Source organism: Amphiprion ocellaris, chromosome 7, assembly GCF_022539595.1.
Source record: "Amphiprion ocellaris isolate individual 3 ecotype Okinawa chromosome 7, ASM2253959v1, whole genome shotgun sequence".
Taxonomy (NCBI): domain Eukaryota; kingdom Metazoa; phylum Chordata; class Actinopteri; family Pomacentridae; genus Amphiprion; species Amphiprion ocellaris.
In genome coordinates, this window is record NC_072772.1 from 10275203 (window position 1) to 10290210 (window position 15008).

A 15008-nucleotide genomic window follows, 5' to 3' on the forward strand; every position below is an offset into this window, starting at 1 on the left:
TGCCTCATTTCATTGTCATAACATTAAGTTTAGTATTTATTTCTCTTTGTCCAACTACTTTAATAATATATTAATAATTATGTTTGTTTTTAACTTGGTGCCTTGAGCATGCTCCACAAAGAAAAGTCATTATTCTATCATTATCAATATAAATATGGTATTTTCCACTGTTTTCCTATAGTAAAATCAACTGTTCGAGTACTTATAGCCTCCACTGTTACTAATAGGGATCAGAATTTTACTTTTTTTTTTTTTTTTTTTTGTAAAATCACATTCTGGTAAGATTCCTGGTAAGTCCTAATATTTTCCCCCCTTATTTCATTATTTTCTATGCAGTGCTAACTCCATTCTCTATTGCAGCAAATCCAGGGCAGGAAACCAGAAAACTCTAAATAACTTCTGTTACAAAACTATAAATCTTTCTGATGGACGCCATAAACTATTAATAGATAAATAAACTACAGGCCAGTTTATACTTTGATGCCCTCTCGTCTTGATTAAAGCACTTCTCTCTATCTAGTAAACAATCAGTAGACCTATGTATGGCCAATGTTTCCAATGATATTGGTTAAAGTTTGACATTAAGTGGCCATATGTGTGTGTGTGTTTTTATTGCTGTAATCTTCTTGAATAGATAAAGTTCAATAGCTAGCAAATATTGTCACATGCTATCCCATATTTGAGGATAAATTTTGTATTTTAATAAAAAAAAAAAAATCTCATTTAATTTTAAAAGTTCTGTATTTCCACTGATAGGCATGGTTGGGCTATAATAATAATCCTTATTATTATATATTAAGTCTAAATTAAAGACAAATGCTAAAAACAAATTTAAATTATTACCTCATAAATACAAGTTTTTGTTGTCTAGTCATTTGGCTTTTTGTGTCACAACTTTTACATGCTATGAGATTTATTATTTGTATTATAGTGAATTTTGCTTTTCATCATTGGGAATTATAAAATTTAAATATGCATATACATCATTTTAGTAGATTTTACTTCATAATTTAAAGCTGACTTTAGTATTTATAACCTCCATAGCTATTTCTGGAAACTGATGTATTATTGTAGATTAGATTTTTTTTTTTTTAAATCACATAAAACCTTCATGGGCCATATTTTTAATTATTATTATTTTAGAAATGATTGGAAACACATACCTGCTTATGCATGTACTTTGCCTTTCTTTGATTGAAACTTGTATTATTTCAACTATTCCTCTTATTATTCTGGTTTAGACATAAAGGTTCGTGGTTTGTGATGACACACTATACTGATAAGCCCAAGCAGAAATTACTGGAACTGACACTGAAGAACTGAAATGTGAAATAAATTAATGCAGAAAAAAAATCACAAAAAAATCAGTTAAGTGACATTAACTGATCACTTAAACTTTGATCAATATCTTTCAGCAGTATTAGTACAATAAACTTCCAGACACCAACATACTGCATTAAATTCACCCTTTAATCATTCTATCTCATAAAAACACCTAAAACATGGCTTACAAAGACTTTCGCAAACATGGAAGCATAACCATGCGGTATTATAAAATCTATTTTTGTACTGATTATTTGTCACGCACAATTAAGACTGAGGAAGTAATTTATAAATTCAGACAGTATATATACACAACATGATTAAGATCCAAAACTAAGACTTCACACATCCCATCGCTCTTCATTTAGATGCTATTATTTGATTGTAAATGCACGCACGCACGCACGCACGCACGCACGCACGCACGCACGCACGCACGCACGCACCACACACACACACAGCATTTGTCATCTTAAAACTTCATATGTACTGGTTTTGAATTGATGCGTAGCATAGTTTGGGTTTATGTTTAATTACAAAACACCACTAGTCCCAGTAATATTTTGCATGTCCACCTTTATTGTGATGACAGTTGCCTTGTTCTCAGTTTGTCACAAATCTTTGGAGATTCTGCTGCATCTTATTACATATTTCAAGTTGTGCCCAGGATATGTTTCTTATGTATTTAAACGTCACTAAAGTTCAGTCACTTCTGTCACCACTGACATGCACTGTATTTAACTGAGGGGAAAATAAAAGCCACAGGTCGTATTAAAAAATGGCAACTAAATGTAGGAAAACCTTGGGTGAGAAAGCATTGTCATTGGTTTGTCTTTGTAGAACAAAACAAACATATTGTAGTATTGCATAAAGTCTACTGCAGCAGGACACACAGCACAGCGATTTATTTAGTCTGACGCTGCAGTAAATGCACTCACACTTTAATGTTGGTGATTGTTTTCAGCACTTTGGGGATGATTAATGGCAAATTCTGTGATGACAGAAACTTGAAGCTTGAAGGCACTATTCATTTTTTATCCATCATCTCCATATAAAGTGACAGTTGTTTTCATGTATTGATCCAGCCTCAACTCACTGGTCTTCCTGGATCATCTCTCGAAGGCACTCTTTCAGGTTTTCCACCCTGTCTGCCGGAGCTTTCTGGATGGTCTGCTCCAGCAGCCGCTGCACCTCGTCCAGTCCATCCACCTTTGGGGACCTGGAGGGGTAAAGGGCCCCAGCAAGTAGGTCTTCATGGCTTTCTGGGTTAAGCAGGCCACACAGAAAGCGCAGGAACATGTCATAGTGACCCAGTGGGGCATTGAAGGTTCGCACTATAGCACAGTGGACCAGGCCTGCTGCTGATTTGGTCGACCATTTGGAAGATGTGAAGATCTTGGGAATTCTGGACCCAGAGTCCAAAATGTTCTTTGACTCCACGTAAAACATGCTGAAGACATATAGAGCAGCCATGAACTCCTGCAGGAGGGAAAATGCAGAATGGGATGAGGGTATGTCGCTTCTACATGGTTTTTGTTTTTTGGGTGGGTGGGGGGTGCTATCGAAAGAATCAGTGAAATATATTTTGGAAAAAGTTGTAATAGTGGTAACTGTCTTGTTCTCTCTAAGTACATGCAATATATATGTTAAAAAAAAACACATCAAAAATGTCTTCTAATTCTCCTAAAAAAGGTTAGATATATTTATTTAACTTTTATACTACTCAACTTTGTGAATTCCTACATTTAATCTAATGAAATCAGAGTTCAAGCAACAAGCTAAACCTTGTTCAGTCTTGGTTTATATGTGAGTTCAGGTGGTTCTTTGTACCCCATTTCTCAGTGATACAAATAAATCTGAAGGATCTAAGTTAAATCTCTGTCAGGGAAGCTAAACACTCTCTCATCTTTCATTTTACTGTGTGGAGTAACAGCTGCTTGTCTGGTGCAACTTCTAAATCAGCTTGTGATGGGAACTTCCAGTTGAACTTAAAAGTCAGAAATTAAGTTGTTAAAAAAAAGAAAGAAAAAAAACAACAACGCACACTTCCTTAAACAAAGAAATCCTAATGATGACTTTGATAGCAAACTGTCAGGTCTTCTTCTATTATATATGACCGTTACAAAACTTCTCCAATATCGACTGGCGTCGAAAATCATGACTGACGTAAAGACATGAAGGAAATGTCGACTGCAAAGTAAATGGTACTAAGCAATTAAGCTTCACAGCAGTGGAAAATAAGGTTTTATTGAATACTCAGATGTAGGTACTGTTAAAAGGACAGTTGTACCTGAAATGTGTAGTGAAAAAAGCAGAACTGCCTTCTCCCATCAGAGGTTGGAGTGAGGATCTCTGAGCAGAAGCCAGAGCAGACCAACACCTCTTGGAACGGCAGGCCGTGCTCCTTCAAATCCTCCTCATAAAAGACACTGGTGTTCTTCTCCAGCATCGTTAAGGCCAGCTTTCCTATGTTAATCAGCATCTGCTTGTCTTCAGCGGACCAAACCTGAGTTGGAAGGTGACATTGACAAGAAAAACATGTAAAATTCTGACAAGAATAATGGCGCTTGACAGAAATGACAGCAATACAATTGGCTCATTTTTAAGCCTTTTAAATCACTAAAAGCAAGAGCCACAGACTGATGCAAGTTACCAGCTTAATTTCCATTCTTCCGTGGTAGAACGCCAGTCTGCGATTTGACTGGATCACAAAAATGTTGATGTAGAACGATGTCAGTCTGGGAGGCTCCGTCCCGTAGTCCGGATAACGGAAGCGTCGCTCAAACACTTTGGCCGCCATCCAGCAGATAAAGGGCTGGCGAGTCAGGATCTTTAGTGTTGGTAGACGCTTGTAGTGCGCCACAATCTTTGCTGCCACCTCTGCATCGATAAAGCGCTTGGTCAGGAAGTGGTCCTTCATCTCCTCGCTGGAAAAACAAAACAAAACAATAAATTAGACTGTCTGAGAGACAAACAAGACAAAAGCACAATCAGACAGAGTACATCAACACACGTACGTGTAGCCCTGTATTTCTGTGGTGAAGTCTATGAACTTAGATGGTATTTGTGAGACGGCTGCAGGCCTCCCGAGGATCCAGATACGGGCACCAGGAAGCACAGTGCCTCGGAAGATGTTCACAATCACGACATCAGGATGTGCTTTGGTGTGATTGCCGTGTATTACTGGAGCATTCTACAAAAAGAGTAAAAACAATCAGCTTCTTTTCATCATTTGATTCAGGAACAAAGTTTTTAAAACATGTCTGGACTGCTCAAAATTGTGGATCTTCAAACACTGAAAAAGAAATTGTAGCATTGTGTCTTTTAGGTACAATAACATCTTTTCAAAGGTTTTATTGGGACAGGCGTAAAATATAATCACGTTACTTGTGTACAAAGAGGGATTTTCACATTTCTATTGTTGGTTTTCTGTACAATCAGGATTCTAGATATGTTTTTACTATTGCAAATGAGTGTCAGGTGCATGTGTGCAGATGGGATACCTCCCAGTCCAGAGGATATTGGTAGCGATCGAACCCATCCATTATGACGAGATATTTACAGTTCTCTTCATCCAGGAAAGTGATGCCTCTTAAGTCTGGATGATAAAATTCTATCATTTCCATCACGGACATAATCTGAGAAGGAGGACGCTCTCTGTCCTGTCTGTTTCGCAGATTCCGTATAGCTCGGAATGAAAGTTTGATGACAAACTGTAAATCCTGATCAAAAAATGGACAGAAAAATGTCATCAGTCAACAAAAATTGCACAAAAGAAAAAACACTTCTGAGACAGAACGCTTGCATGATGCATCTATGGTGTGGTGCACGTTTTACAGGTTTCATTTGCAAAGATGAGGTTGTACACTAAGTATTTGAAATTAAAATTAATGCCGGACTGTGGGACTTTACAGTAAATGAAGATTTGCTCCATTCAAGCCTGTATCAAACAAGTTTGCACATTTCTGACGAAGCCTATCACTTCCAGGTAAATCTCAGCATTCACAGGCTAACACCCACGGCGATGGTTTTGGTTAACCAGCAATGATTGGTCTGACAGAGCTGAAGAGGCGAGCAACAGCAGAGATGGAGGAGGCTACAAGAACCCACTGTCTATTTATTAGGCATGCTCATAACTCATCCTGGGTTACTAAGTAATCTTATCTGGATCTGTGAGAGTTTTTGAAATGGCAGCTTTTCTCCAAAGTGTTTTACAATTTGCCTCTCATTTACCAATTATACTGGCCTGACCATCAAGTGCAAATTGTTGTTCAGTGTTATGCCTAACTCTGTAAAGTGCACAGACACAGGGATCAAAATGCCACACCTGTGATTAGTGAACTATTTCATGAGACGCACTCTGAATTGACACAAACACATTTAACATATTGCTGTCTTGTAAAGTTCATATGCTGGAGGTGGTCCTAATGTGCATGCTTAAACATCCAGCAAACACTGACTGTTTTTGGTGGTCTGACAAAGTACAAGTTTAACTCTTAATAATATGTGCTATGTTCAAAAGTTCACAGAAAATGGATTTTTGTGAAATCTCACCAAATTGGACCGATGTTCTGACCAGTCCAGGCAAAACTTCGCCACACAGACAGACAAGCCCATTCCTGGAATCCCAGTGGTCAGCACCGTCCTCACTGGCGTGCCGTCATCCTTCTGCTGTCGGAACAGGTCAGTCACACCAACATAGGTGACATTGCTGGGAACCTGGAGAGGCGTCAGATGGCGTGGTCCGAACTCATGTGAGGGGTCAACTCCTCCGTAACTGCACGTGGTAATCAGCGGCTCCACGTAGACGGTCTCTAACAAAGGCTGCCTTCCGGCGTGACTCACCCCTTCGTAGAGGGCGGAATGTTTTCTGTTCAATTCCCCCCTCAGAATATGGCGGATCAGCACTTGTGGTGGAGAAAGAGAGGAAAGCAAACAGAATGACATAGATAATCTCAAAATAATGACTGAACAACCTGAACCAACTTATGCATCTTTAACAATACCTAAATCTCAAAAAAATGTAAACAATTAAACACTTTAACATTTTTAAAAATTATTTCACTCCCCTTTTATCCCTGCTGCTTAATGGGAGAACTGAGCTGCCAGTATTCTGAATCGTGGCCTGAATGGTGTCAGGGTCGTTCTAAACACATGTGGAGCTCATTGGTGAGTCTGAAACGATATTTACTTTGGATTATGTTCATACTTGAGAAGCTGTCTCACAGCTGTATGTTGAGCTAAACATGGTCAGCATGTTAAAAGCTATTTTCTTCTCTGTGTCGCTTTATTTATTTTTCTTTTTTGTCTGTCCTCTTCTTCTCTGTCGCATGCCTCTCAACTGTTTTCTGAATGCAAAGCTGTAATGTCTAGCGCCTGCAATGCAGACACTTCATTGGCTGAGTAGCGTCACATGGGATGGCTGAACTGGTATGTAGCTGGTCTGTGCGTTTCCTGAGCTGATAAAACAATGCCGTAAACGCTGGAAAGCGGCACCGGTAAAATAGATGCGACTCGTCAAATTTAAAAATGTACTATGTATAGCGATTAGCAGCAATATTTTAAAGGCCATAACTCAGTAACTGCTGTAACAGAGCCTCTCTTGAAATCTGAAACATAAACAGACATTGCTCTAGGTTTCAAAGCAGAGCATCCACAAAGTCTCTTTCATAACCATCAAACAACCAATGTGTTGGGATAAACTCTGCAAAATGTCCACTTACCTCTCTTGCACTGTTTGTCTAGTTTCTTTGCCAGTTCAAATTTGCCAATATTTTCCAGAGTATGTATAGTATGCGACAGCGCACGTTCTTCGCCTACAGAACAGAATTTTTATAGAAAATTAAAAACAGCAAGCAATCACTCAAGGTATTCAATTTTTTAATGTCTATTGCAGCTTTGAAATTAATAGGCTAAACTGGCAAAATTCAATATTAAACAATCAAGGACACAAGTGTTAGCTTTTCTAACTTCAGAGCTCTGTTCCTGCCATTCACACTATGTGTTCCATTGCTGTGTGTTCTTACCAAGAATCTCCAGAGTTTTGTCAACAAAGTCAAGTACGTCTCCACATATTGTATCTGTTAATGTTATGCGCCTTTCCCATTGGTGAAACCACATCTTAAAGTTCAGTAGGTCGTCTTTGCTGAGGTCTGTCAGAGTACTCTGGATGCTCTTCAGAGGGAAGATATGATCAAAACAAAAGTTAACGTGTTGCCTTACAGAAAGTACGTTGGCACACTGTGGGTCAGTTATTACCAAGATCAAACCAATAAAAAATATTTCATTAATTAATGATAATTTGTAACAAAATAGCACAACTACTTGTTAGCTATTCTAGAGCTGTAGCTTTTATATAACAACTGAGGAATAGTGACAAACACTATGGGTAAACATTAACTGGCAAACATGCTATTGTTGGAATTTACACTACCAGTAAAAAGTTTGGGAACACCTTCTCATTAATTTTATTTTTCTTTATTTTTACTACTTTCTACATTGTAGACACATACTGAAGACATCAAAACTATGAAGCAAGATATATGGAATTACGTAGCAAATAAACTATTGTGAAGCAACTCTAAATATGTTTTATATTTAAATTCCTCAAAATAGTCACCCTTTGCTTTGATTACTGCTTTGCAAACCATTGGCATTCTCTGGATGAGCTTCATGAGGTAGTCACCTGAAATGGTTTTCACTTCACAGGTGTGCCTCGTCAAGGTTAATTTGTGGAATTTCTTGCCTTCTTAATGGGGTTGGGACCATCGGTTGTGTCGTGCAGAAGTCAGATTGGTACACAGTTGACAGCCCTGTTTGACAACTGTTAGAATCCATATTATGGTAAGAACCGATCAGCTGAGTAAAGAGAACAGTCCATCATTACTTTAAGAACTGCAGGTCAGTCAGTCCAGAAAACTGCAAAAACTCTGAATGTATCCCCAAGTGCAGTCGCAAAAACCATCAAGTGCTATGACGAAACTGGCTCACATGAGGACCGTCCCAGGAAAGGAAGACCAAGAGTCACCTCTGCTGCTGAAGATAAGCTCATCCGAATCACCAGCCTCAGAAATTGCAAGTGAACAGCACCTCATATTAGAAATGCCACACAGAGTTCTAGTAGCAGACACATCTCTACATCAACTGTTCAGAGGAGACTGACCAATCAGGCCTTTATGGTCAAATAGCTGCTAAGAGACCACTGCTAAGGAAAAGCAACAAGCAGAAGAGGTTTGTTTGGGCCAAGAAACACAAAAAGTGGACATTAGACCAGTGGAAATCTGTGCTTCGGTCTGATGAATCCAAATTTGAGATCTTTGGTTCCACCCGCCGTGTCTTTGCGTGACACAGAAAAGGTGAACGGACGGTCTCTACATGCATGGTTCCCACCGTGAAGCATGGAGGAGGAGGTGTGATGGTGTGATGATGCTTTGCTGGTGACACTGTTGGGATTTGTTCAAAACTGAAGACACACTGAACCAGCATGGCTACCACACCATGCCGTCCTATATGATTTGCATTTACTTGGACCATCATTTATTTTTCAACAGGACAATGACCCCAAACAAACCTCCAGGCTGTGTAAGGGATATTTGACCAAGAAGATGACCTGGCCTCCAACAGTCACCCAACCTAAACCCAATCCAGATAGTTTGGGATGAGATGGACTGCAGAGTGAAGGCAAAAAGGCCAACAAGTGCTCAGCATCTCTGGGAACTCCTTCAAGACTGTTGGAAAACCATTTCATGTGACTAACTCATGAAGCTCATTGAGAGAATGCCAAGAGTGTGTAAAGCAGTAATCAAAGCAAAGGGCGGCTATTTTGAAGAATCTAAAATCTAAAATATGTTTTGACTTATTTCACACTTTTTTGTTTACTACATATTTGCATATTTGTTGATTCATAGTTTTGATACCTTCAGTGAAAATCTACAATGTAAACAGTCATGCAAAAAAAATTCATTAAATGAGAAGGTTTGTCCAAACTTTTGACTGGTAGTGTATCTAATTCTAGCACTTAATTATTTATTAAGTTTAAATACATCCTGGTCTTAGAATCAAACAACAAGTTCTGTGAAGAACAAAAAAGATTACACATTGCAGCCCAGTTGTGATGCACCAACCTTGAACACATGTGGCATGTCCTGCTCTGGGTGCAGTTTGCCTGGCTGGCTGTTCTCATCAGTCTGCATAGCGTCGTCTGGTTCAATGGGCTCAGGTGGTTCTGGGGAATTAGTTACCAAAAGTTCATCCTCATCTTCTTCCACCTCATCATCATCTTCAGGAAAATCCTCCAGATCAGACGACCTGAGTGACAAAAGAGAGCTTAGAAACCACTGCAAACATTGTCCAAAATCACAATAACATTTAATGGTTTTTTATCCAAAGCCAACAAAAGTCACATTAAAAGAAAAAAAGCATCCCCCACCCAGAGTAACACACATTTTTTGTATAGAAACCTGAAGACATTGAACACTTGTAGACATAAAACATATTTCAAATATAAAGAATGTTTGTCCCCAAAACGTGTTAATTGTACAATGAATCAGTTAAGTTTTTTAAGGTATGTACATGAGAGAAAATCTAGCCTTGTGTATTGTCTATTCCGTCTACCAACTGTAACAGAAATAGCATTCTGACGACAGGAGAAGAAGAATGAAGAAACACATTGTAATCTGTAGGTAAGACCAGAAAGTAACATCAATTTTTCAACTTTCTCTGGTCCTTTAAATATTCATCTGCGATGTGCTATTCCACTGAAACACTTAACCAAATAAAATTTCTAAAATCTAAAATTGTGGTATTTCATTAAAATCAATTTTTTCTTAGTGTCTCACTTAAAATTAGTTAATTAATGATATTAAGAGAAGTCCCATTTTTTGCTGGGGGCACTCATATTTGTAAATTAAATCATCAGAGAACTTCACCTTCCATTTGTTTCATTTTTTATGTTTTATGGCATTACAAACTTGGTATACTACACAGAAGACATTTGTAAGTTATCTGTATTTCTAGTCATGGTTGTACTGTTTCCATGGTGGCACAGGACTTTATACTGCAGAGAAATATGAGCCCATAGTTTTTCCACAGCTTTCTTACTAGATCTGCATAACAGTTCTGGCTCGACATCTTTCATAATTATTTTAGTCCCATATTCACATATTCTGCTGTCAAATTTTGAAGCAATGCATAAAACCTTGTTGATATTAATAACTATACTGACAAAAAAGGCATTTATTAAAATAAACACAGGAAAGCAGGACAGATAGTAACTATGTTTTAGGACTTTGATGTTACACAAGTATAAGCGGCTAACACTTATACAGATCTACAAGAGGCAATTGTGTGTGTGTGCGTGTGTTTCCTCTACCTGGTTTCAATAACAAAGGCTCCTGGTGGTTTGGTCTGCATCGTGGTCATGGTGTAGAGGGTCTCTGGAGACTCAGAACGAATCATCTGCACCCTGGCCAACATTACGACAGTAGTACAAACTGTAAGAGCATGCTAACCTCTTATGACCCAATTCAAAGCATTCAAAAGCGTTCAGAGCAGTGCATTCAAATTTTACATGCAATAAAGTTTCTGTTGGCTTCCATAGAAAACTATTCCATCCTGTATATTTTATTAAGGAAACAAAGGCAGATTATCAGCATTTACATGTTTATCCTGCTTTAAACTACTGGCTGAAGTTTCAAAAACATGAGCATAAAGAGGGACTGTTCATAAATGTATTTTTTCTGATGTGGCACTACCTTGTAGCCTAGCAAAATCACTCCAAATCCTTGATAGTCAACTGCCTTCATGTTTTTTAACAGTCCGCTGTGTCTTGAGGACAAATACACACCCCTAGCAGCAATGCAGTTCTACTGGATCATGTTTCAGCTTTTCATGAAGAAAAGAATTATTGCTGAAAGTGAGAGCAGGTTAAATGTAGGAAATCAAACTTGCGACTTGGACTTTGTTCACTGGAACTAAGTTCCCAGAGAGGAGCAATAGACATGGGAATCTTCAGTTTAATACTCACTGTGTTATAAATCTAAAATATGTGATGAAGCAATACTACATGAAACACCATCAAATACTTGTTTGTCACCAAAAAAAGGACAGCGTAACTCTTGAAAACCATTTGCACAACAGCTTCAGCCCGGAATCAGACATGCTGCAAAATGTACGAGCTGTGACTATTAAACAGAGAGACAGGGTTTCAGTCAGTCAAACTGCAGATGTGCAGGAATAAACTATGTAGGACACAAAGATTAATGGGCAAGAATAAACAATCTCTAAAAGTTTTAATTTCCTCAAATAAGACAAATCTGAATAGCAGCATTCGTATTACATTTTCTATTCATATTTTAAATTGCAACCTTTGCAATTTGCTAATTATGTTGCTGAAATCAACTATTTGTGCAGCCATAATAACTATGACTCGTAGCAAGCTTAACCCACATTTTAAGAAGACAAACACCAGCTTGGACACTGGGTTAAACTGGCCAAGATACAGAGAGAAGCAATAGTTAAATCAGTAGAAAAGTGAAGCTTTTAGCAGCAGAATATCCAATACGCAGAAACAAAATGGGACTGTGCTTTAAATATCAAACAAGATCAAGTACCCTGTCTCCTCAGTTGTAGACGGTTCAGGTAGTTCTACAAGCACGTCATCAGCTTCATCGTCCTCGTCGCCCCCCTCTTCCTCCGTGTTATCGCTGTCGCTCTTCATTGAACCATAGCTAGAGGGGGGCCTCATCAACTTCTTCCTCTGTTCTTCCTCATCGTCCACCTCTTCTTCATTCTTAAAGATTCTGAGGGGACAAAAACAAGCTGTTAATATGCAAACGGGTGAGAGCCACTGTTGATAGCCAGGCCATCAGGTAATTCATTAACCATTTTATTGATACCCAAATGTTTCACAAATGTTTTTATTTCTTTTTTCACAAAAGTAAGAATAAAATAAAAAATACATAGCCCTGGATCCATTCCTCTCCAATAATTGATTAAGCTAGAAAAAAATAGAAAATAGCTGATCAGAAATGTTAGGATATTACCTTACCGCTTGTAAAAGTCTGACCTGTTAATTCATGTCTAAATATTTTCTGTTTCATAGTTTTATGAATAGATGCTTCTCATAACTACATACATAGCAGCCAAGAAAATATATTTTATTGTGTAATTGTAAGTTCTGTAGAATTTCATGTGGTTTTGTCATCAACATAGGAAGCAGACTATATCTAATTATTATTAGGTAATTATTTGGGACATAGTGTTATGGGACTTTACTGATACATCCACAAGCACCTGCATCTCCTGTCCTAGATTTTTGAAAAGTTTGGTCACCCACATTACTTTTTCACCAAGTATATGAAAACAAGTATTTTCAAGGCAAAACTTAGATATGATTCTAACTAACAGTGACCCACTGGTCTGGCCAGCCTGCATCTACTTTGATACTGAAATGGAACATGGTTGAAACAAAAAAGAGGGATGAGCTCACGTTGTGTAATCAGTAGCACCAGGTGGTCCCTCCAATGTCTGCTTTTTGATTGGGAGAGGAATTCATGAAGAAAAATGAGTGAGTGGTTAGATTTTAGTTCTTTTCTGTGGGACATCACAGAAAATGCTCATGCCGTTCTGAGTGATTTGTTGGATGTTTTAGGAGTCCTTTCTTTCAATGAACTGTATGTGGCTGTGCCTTTTAAACAGTTGTATGTCAGCAGAGGAGCTTGCTTTGGTGCTGTAACCAGAGATATCGATGTAGCAGGTATATAAGAATAATGCGGGTTAGGCTCATTGTGATTTTAAATGATGCATATTAAAATTGTTTGCATTTTCTGTTGGTAATGCTTTACCCTTTGTCTAAGTGTTAATTCTGTACTCATCATCTGTGCTTTATATGGTGGTTGCTCAGCATGCCAACACTATCTCCTGCTGATTGTTTTTAGCTTTTGTGTGTTACCTGTGGATGAAAGACCTGGGAGTGCAACTTGTGACGATGGATTAACGCCTTTTAATTCATGATTACTGTTTTATTTGTTTTGTTCATCACTTATTCCAATCTGCTCTGGGCAATATTTAAGTCCTAGTAGTACAGAGACCATACTTGTGTGTTGGTTGTATACACGACTGGATTTATTGCAGTTATTTAATTCTCTCAAATACCTAACAGTTTTAAACATTAGCACTTACAAATACAGTTCCCTGTCAGAGACTTATTTAATGGCTGGTTTGTAGCATGAGCCTTTACAGTTGCTGAAAGCACAGTGCTTTGCATTTTACACCTATTTTATTCTGAAATAATATGAATACGGTGTAAATATCAGGTTAAAATCTCCAGACTGCTGGGTTTGGGCCTCCAGCGTGTCAAAATCCAACCAACGTCTGTACAGGAAGTAGATTGGGAAAAGGTGAAACATTTGGCTCAAAAGTGCTTATTTCCTTCACTACTGAAGCATAACTACATACATAATTAGTTAGCAACATAGCTAGTTAGCTAACAACGTCGTAGGTTACAAACAACTTTGAAAAGATGAATAATTGAACTCGTGCGATAGCTGACATGACCCCTTAACACAATGAGCTCCTGAAGTCAAACATAGGGAAGTTATCTCATCTCCCGAAGACAAGCGCCAACACCCACCTTTGCACCTCGGTGTCCGGGTCCATGTTTCGGGGTGAGACGGACTCACTCACTGCTGATGTAGAACAGATTTCAGTCGACTAAATCGTACTAAACTCGAGGCACTAACTTCAATACTACATCAAAAAAGAAGGGAATCCACCTGACAGACGTTAGCCGACCAGCTTCCTGCCGTTAGGCTCACCGATACTAAACTACAACAACATGGCGGTCAAATACCACATAGAAACGCTTCAAATGTTCGTATCCTGATAAATACCTAATCCAAATAAACCACACTATTAAGTTTAAGGTCTTATCAGCGACCATGCACCATCTTTTCCCTGTCAGGAGTTTCGATTTCGACTCGGCTTTTTCCGCCAGCCAACGAACGAACACGACATTTTAGTTTTTCAGAATAAAAGCTCGAGAGAAAAAACACAATATTTATGGTAACAATATTATAAAATTTAACTTTCCAGTGCGAAACTTCTTGCAAATGCATTGCCATTGTTTGTGGAGTATTTCAAGTTCGAATTCGATGTATTTTGAAAGCTTGAATGTATTAATTTCTGCAGATACAGACTAACAGATTACTACCTCTATGTTCCTGATTTGACAGAATAACATGGTTTAGGCTCCACAGTTAAAGATGTATTGAATGTCTAAGCATAAGCATTTGCACAAATCAGCTGTCTGTGCTTGCTTTACTGTGACAGACTTTCAAACAACAAATTCGAGTTGTTCAGCTTTTATTCTAAAAGCTTTGTCGTACTAAGGAAATCTGCTGTCTTCTGAGGAACACAGCTCTGACATGCTGCCACATGTAGGATTAGGAAGTCATACCAGAGTTGGGTGCACGCTGATATGTGGTTCATTAGAATTTCGTCTAAACATCAGATGAGTCACTGCCATGTGCAGCGTCTATAAAGAAGACGATCACATTATCATATTGTCAAAAACGTACAGTTCAATGACCACACTGGAGTGCAGTGCAAAGCTTTTCAACTTATATTACGTAAACCACAAGTTTAAGTATTCAGATTTAGTTATTTTTGACCAGAAAGGGATCTTT

At 38.3% G+C, this 15008-nt stretch overlaps 1 protein-coding gene across 1 annotated transcript; it reads right to left on the reverse strand.

Annotated features, from left to right (window-relative positions):
* Positions 1–1449: 1449 nt before the first annotated feature.
* nlrc3l (NLR family, CARD domain containing 3-like) lies at positions 1450–14317 on the reverse strand. Its single transcript, XM_035949723.2, has 12 exons — positions 13955–14317; positions 11934–12122; positions 10694–10786; positions 9447–9630; positions 7350–7497; positions 7047–7139; positions 5878–6230; positions 4827–5045; positions 4341–4516; positions 3977–4250; positions 3614–3829; positions 1450–2802 (listed from the first exon to the last, which is right to left on the reverse strand). The coding sequence occupies exons 1-12, from the start codon at positions 13978–13980 to the stop codon at positions 2416–2418; spliced, it is 2358 nt and encodes a 785-aa protein (XP_035805616.1). The 5' UTR covers positions 13981–14317; the 3' UTR covers positions 1450–2415.
* Positions 14318–15008: the final 691 nt, after the last annotated feature.

Coding starts and splice junctions, on each gene's coding strand:
- nlrc3l (XM_035949723.2), bottom strand. CDS start 13,980: ATGGACCCGGACACCGAGGTGCAAAG. Junction 10,787..11,933: donor TCTACAACTGAGGAGACAGG/GTACTTGATCTT, acceptor AATGTTGGCCAG/GGTGCAGATGATTCGTTCTG. Junction 4,517..4,826: donor AATATCCTCTGGACTGGGAG/GTATCCCATCTG, acceptor CTCTTTTTGTAG/AATGCTCCAGTAATACACGG.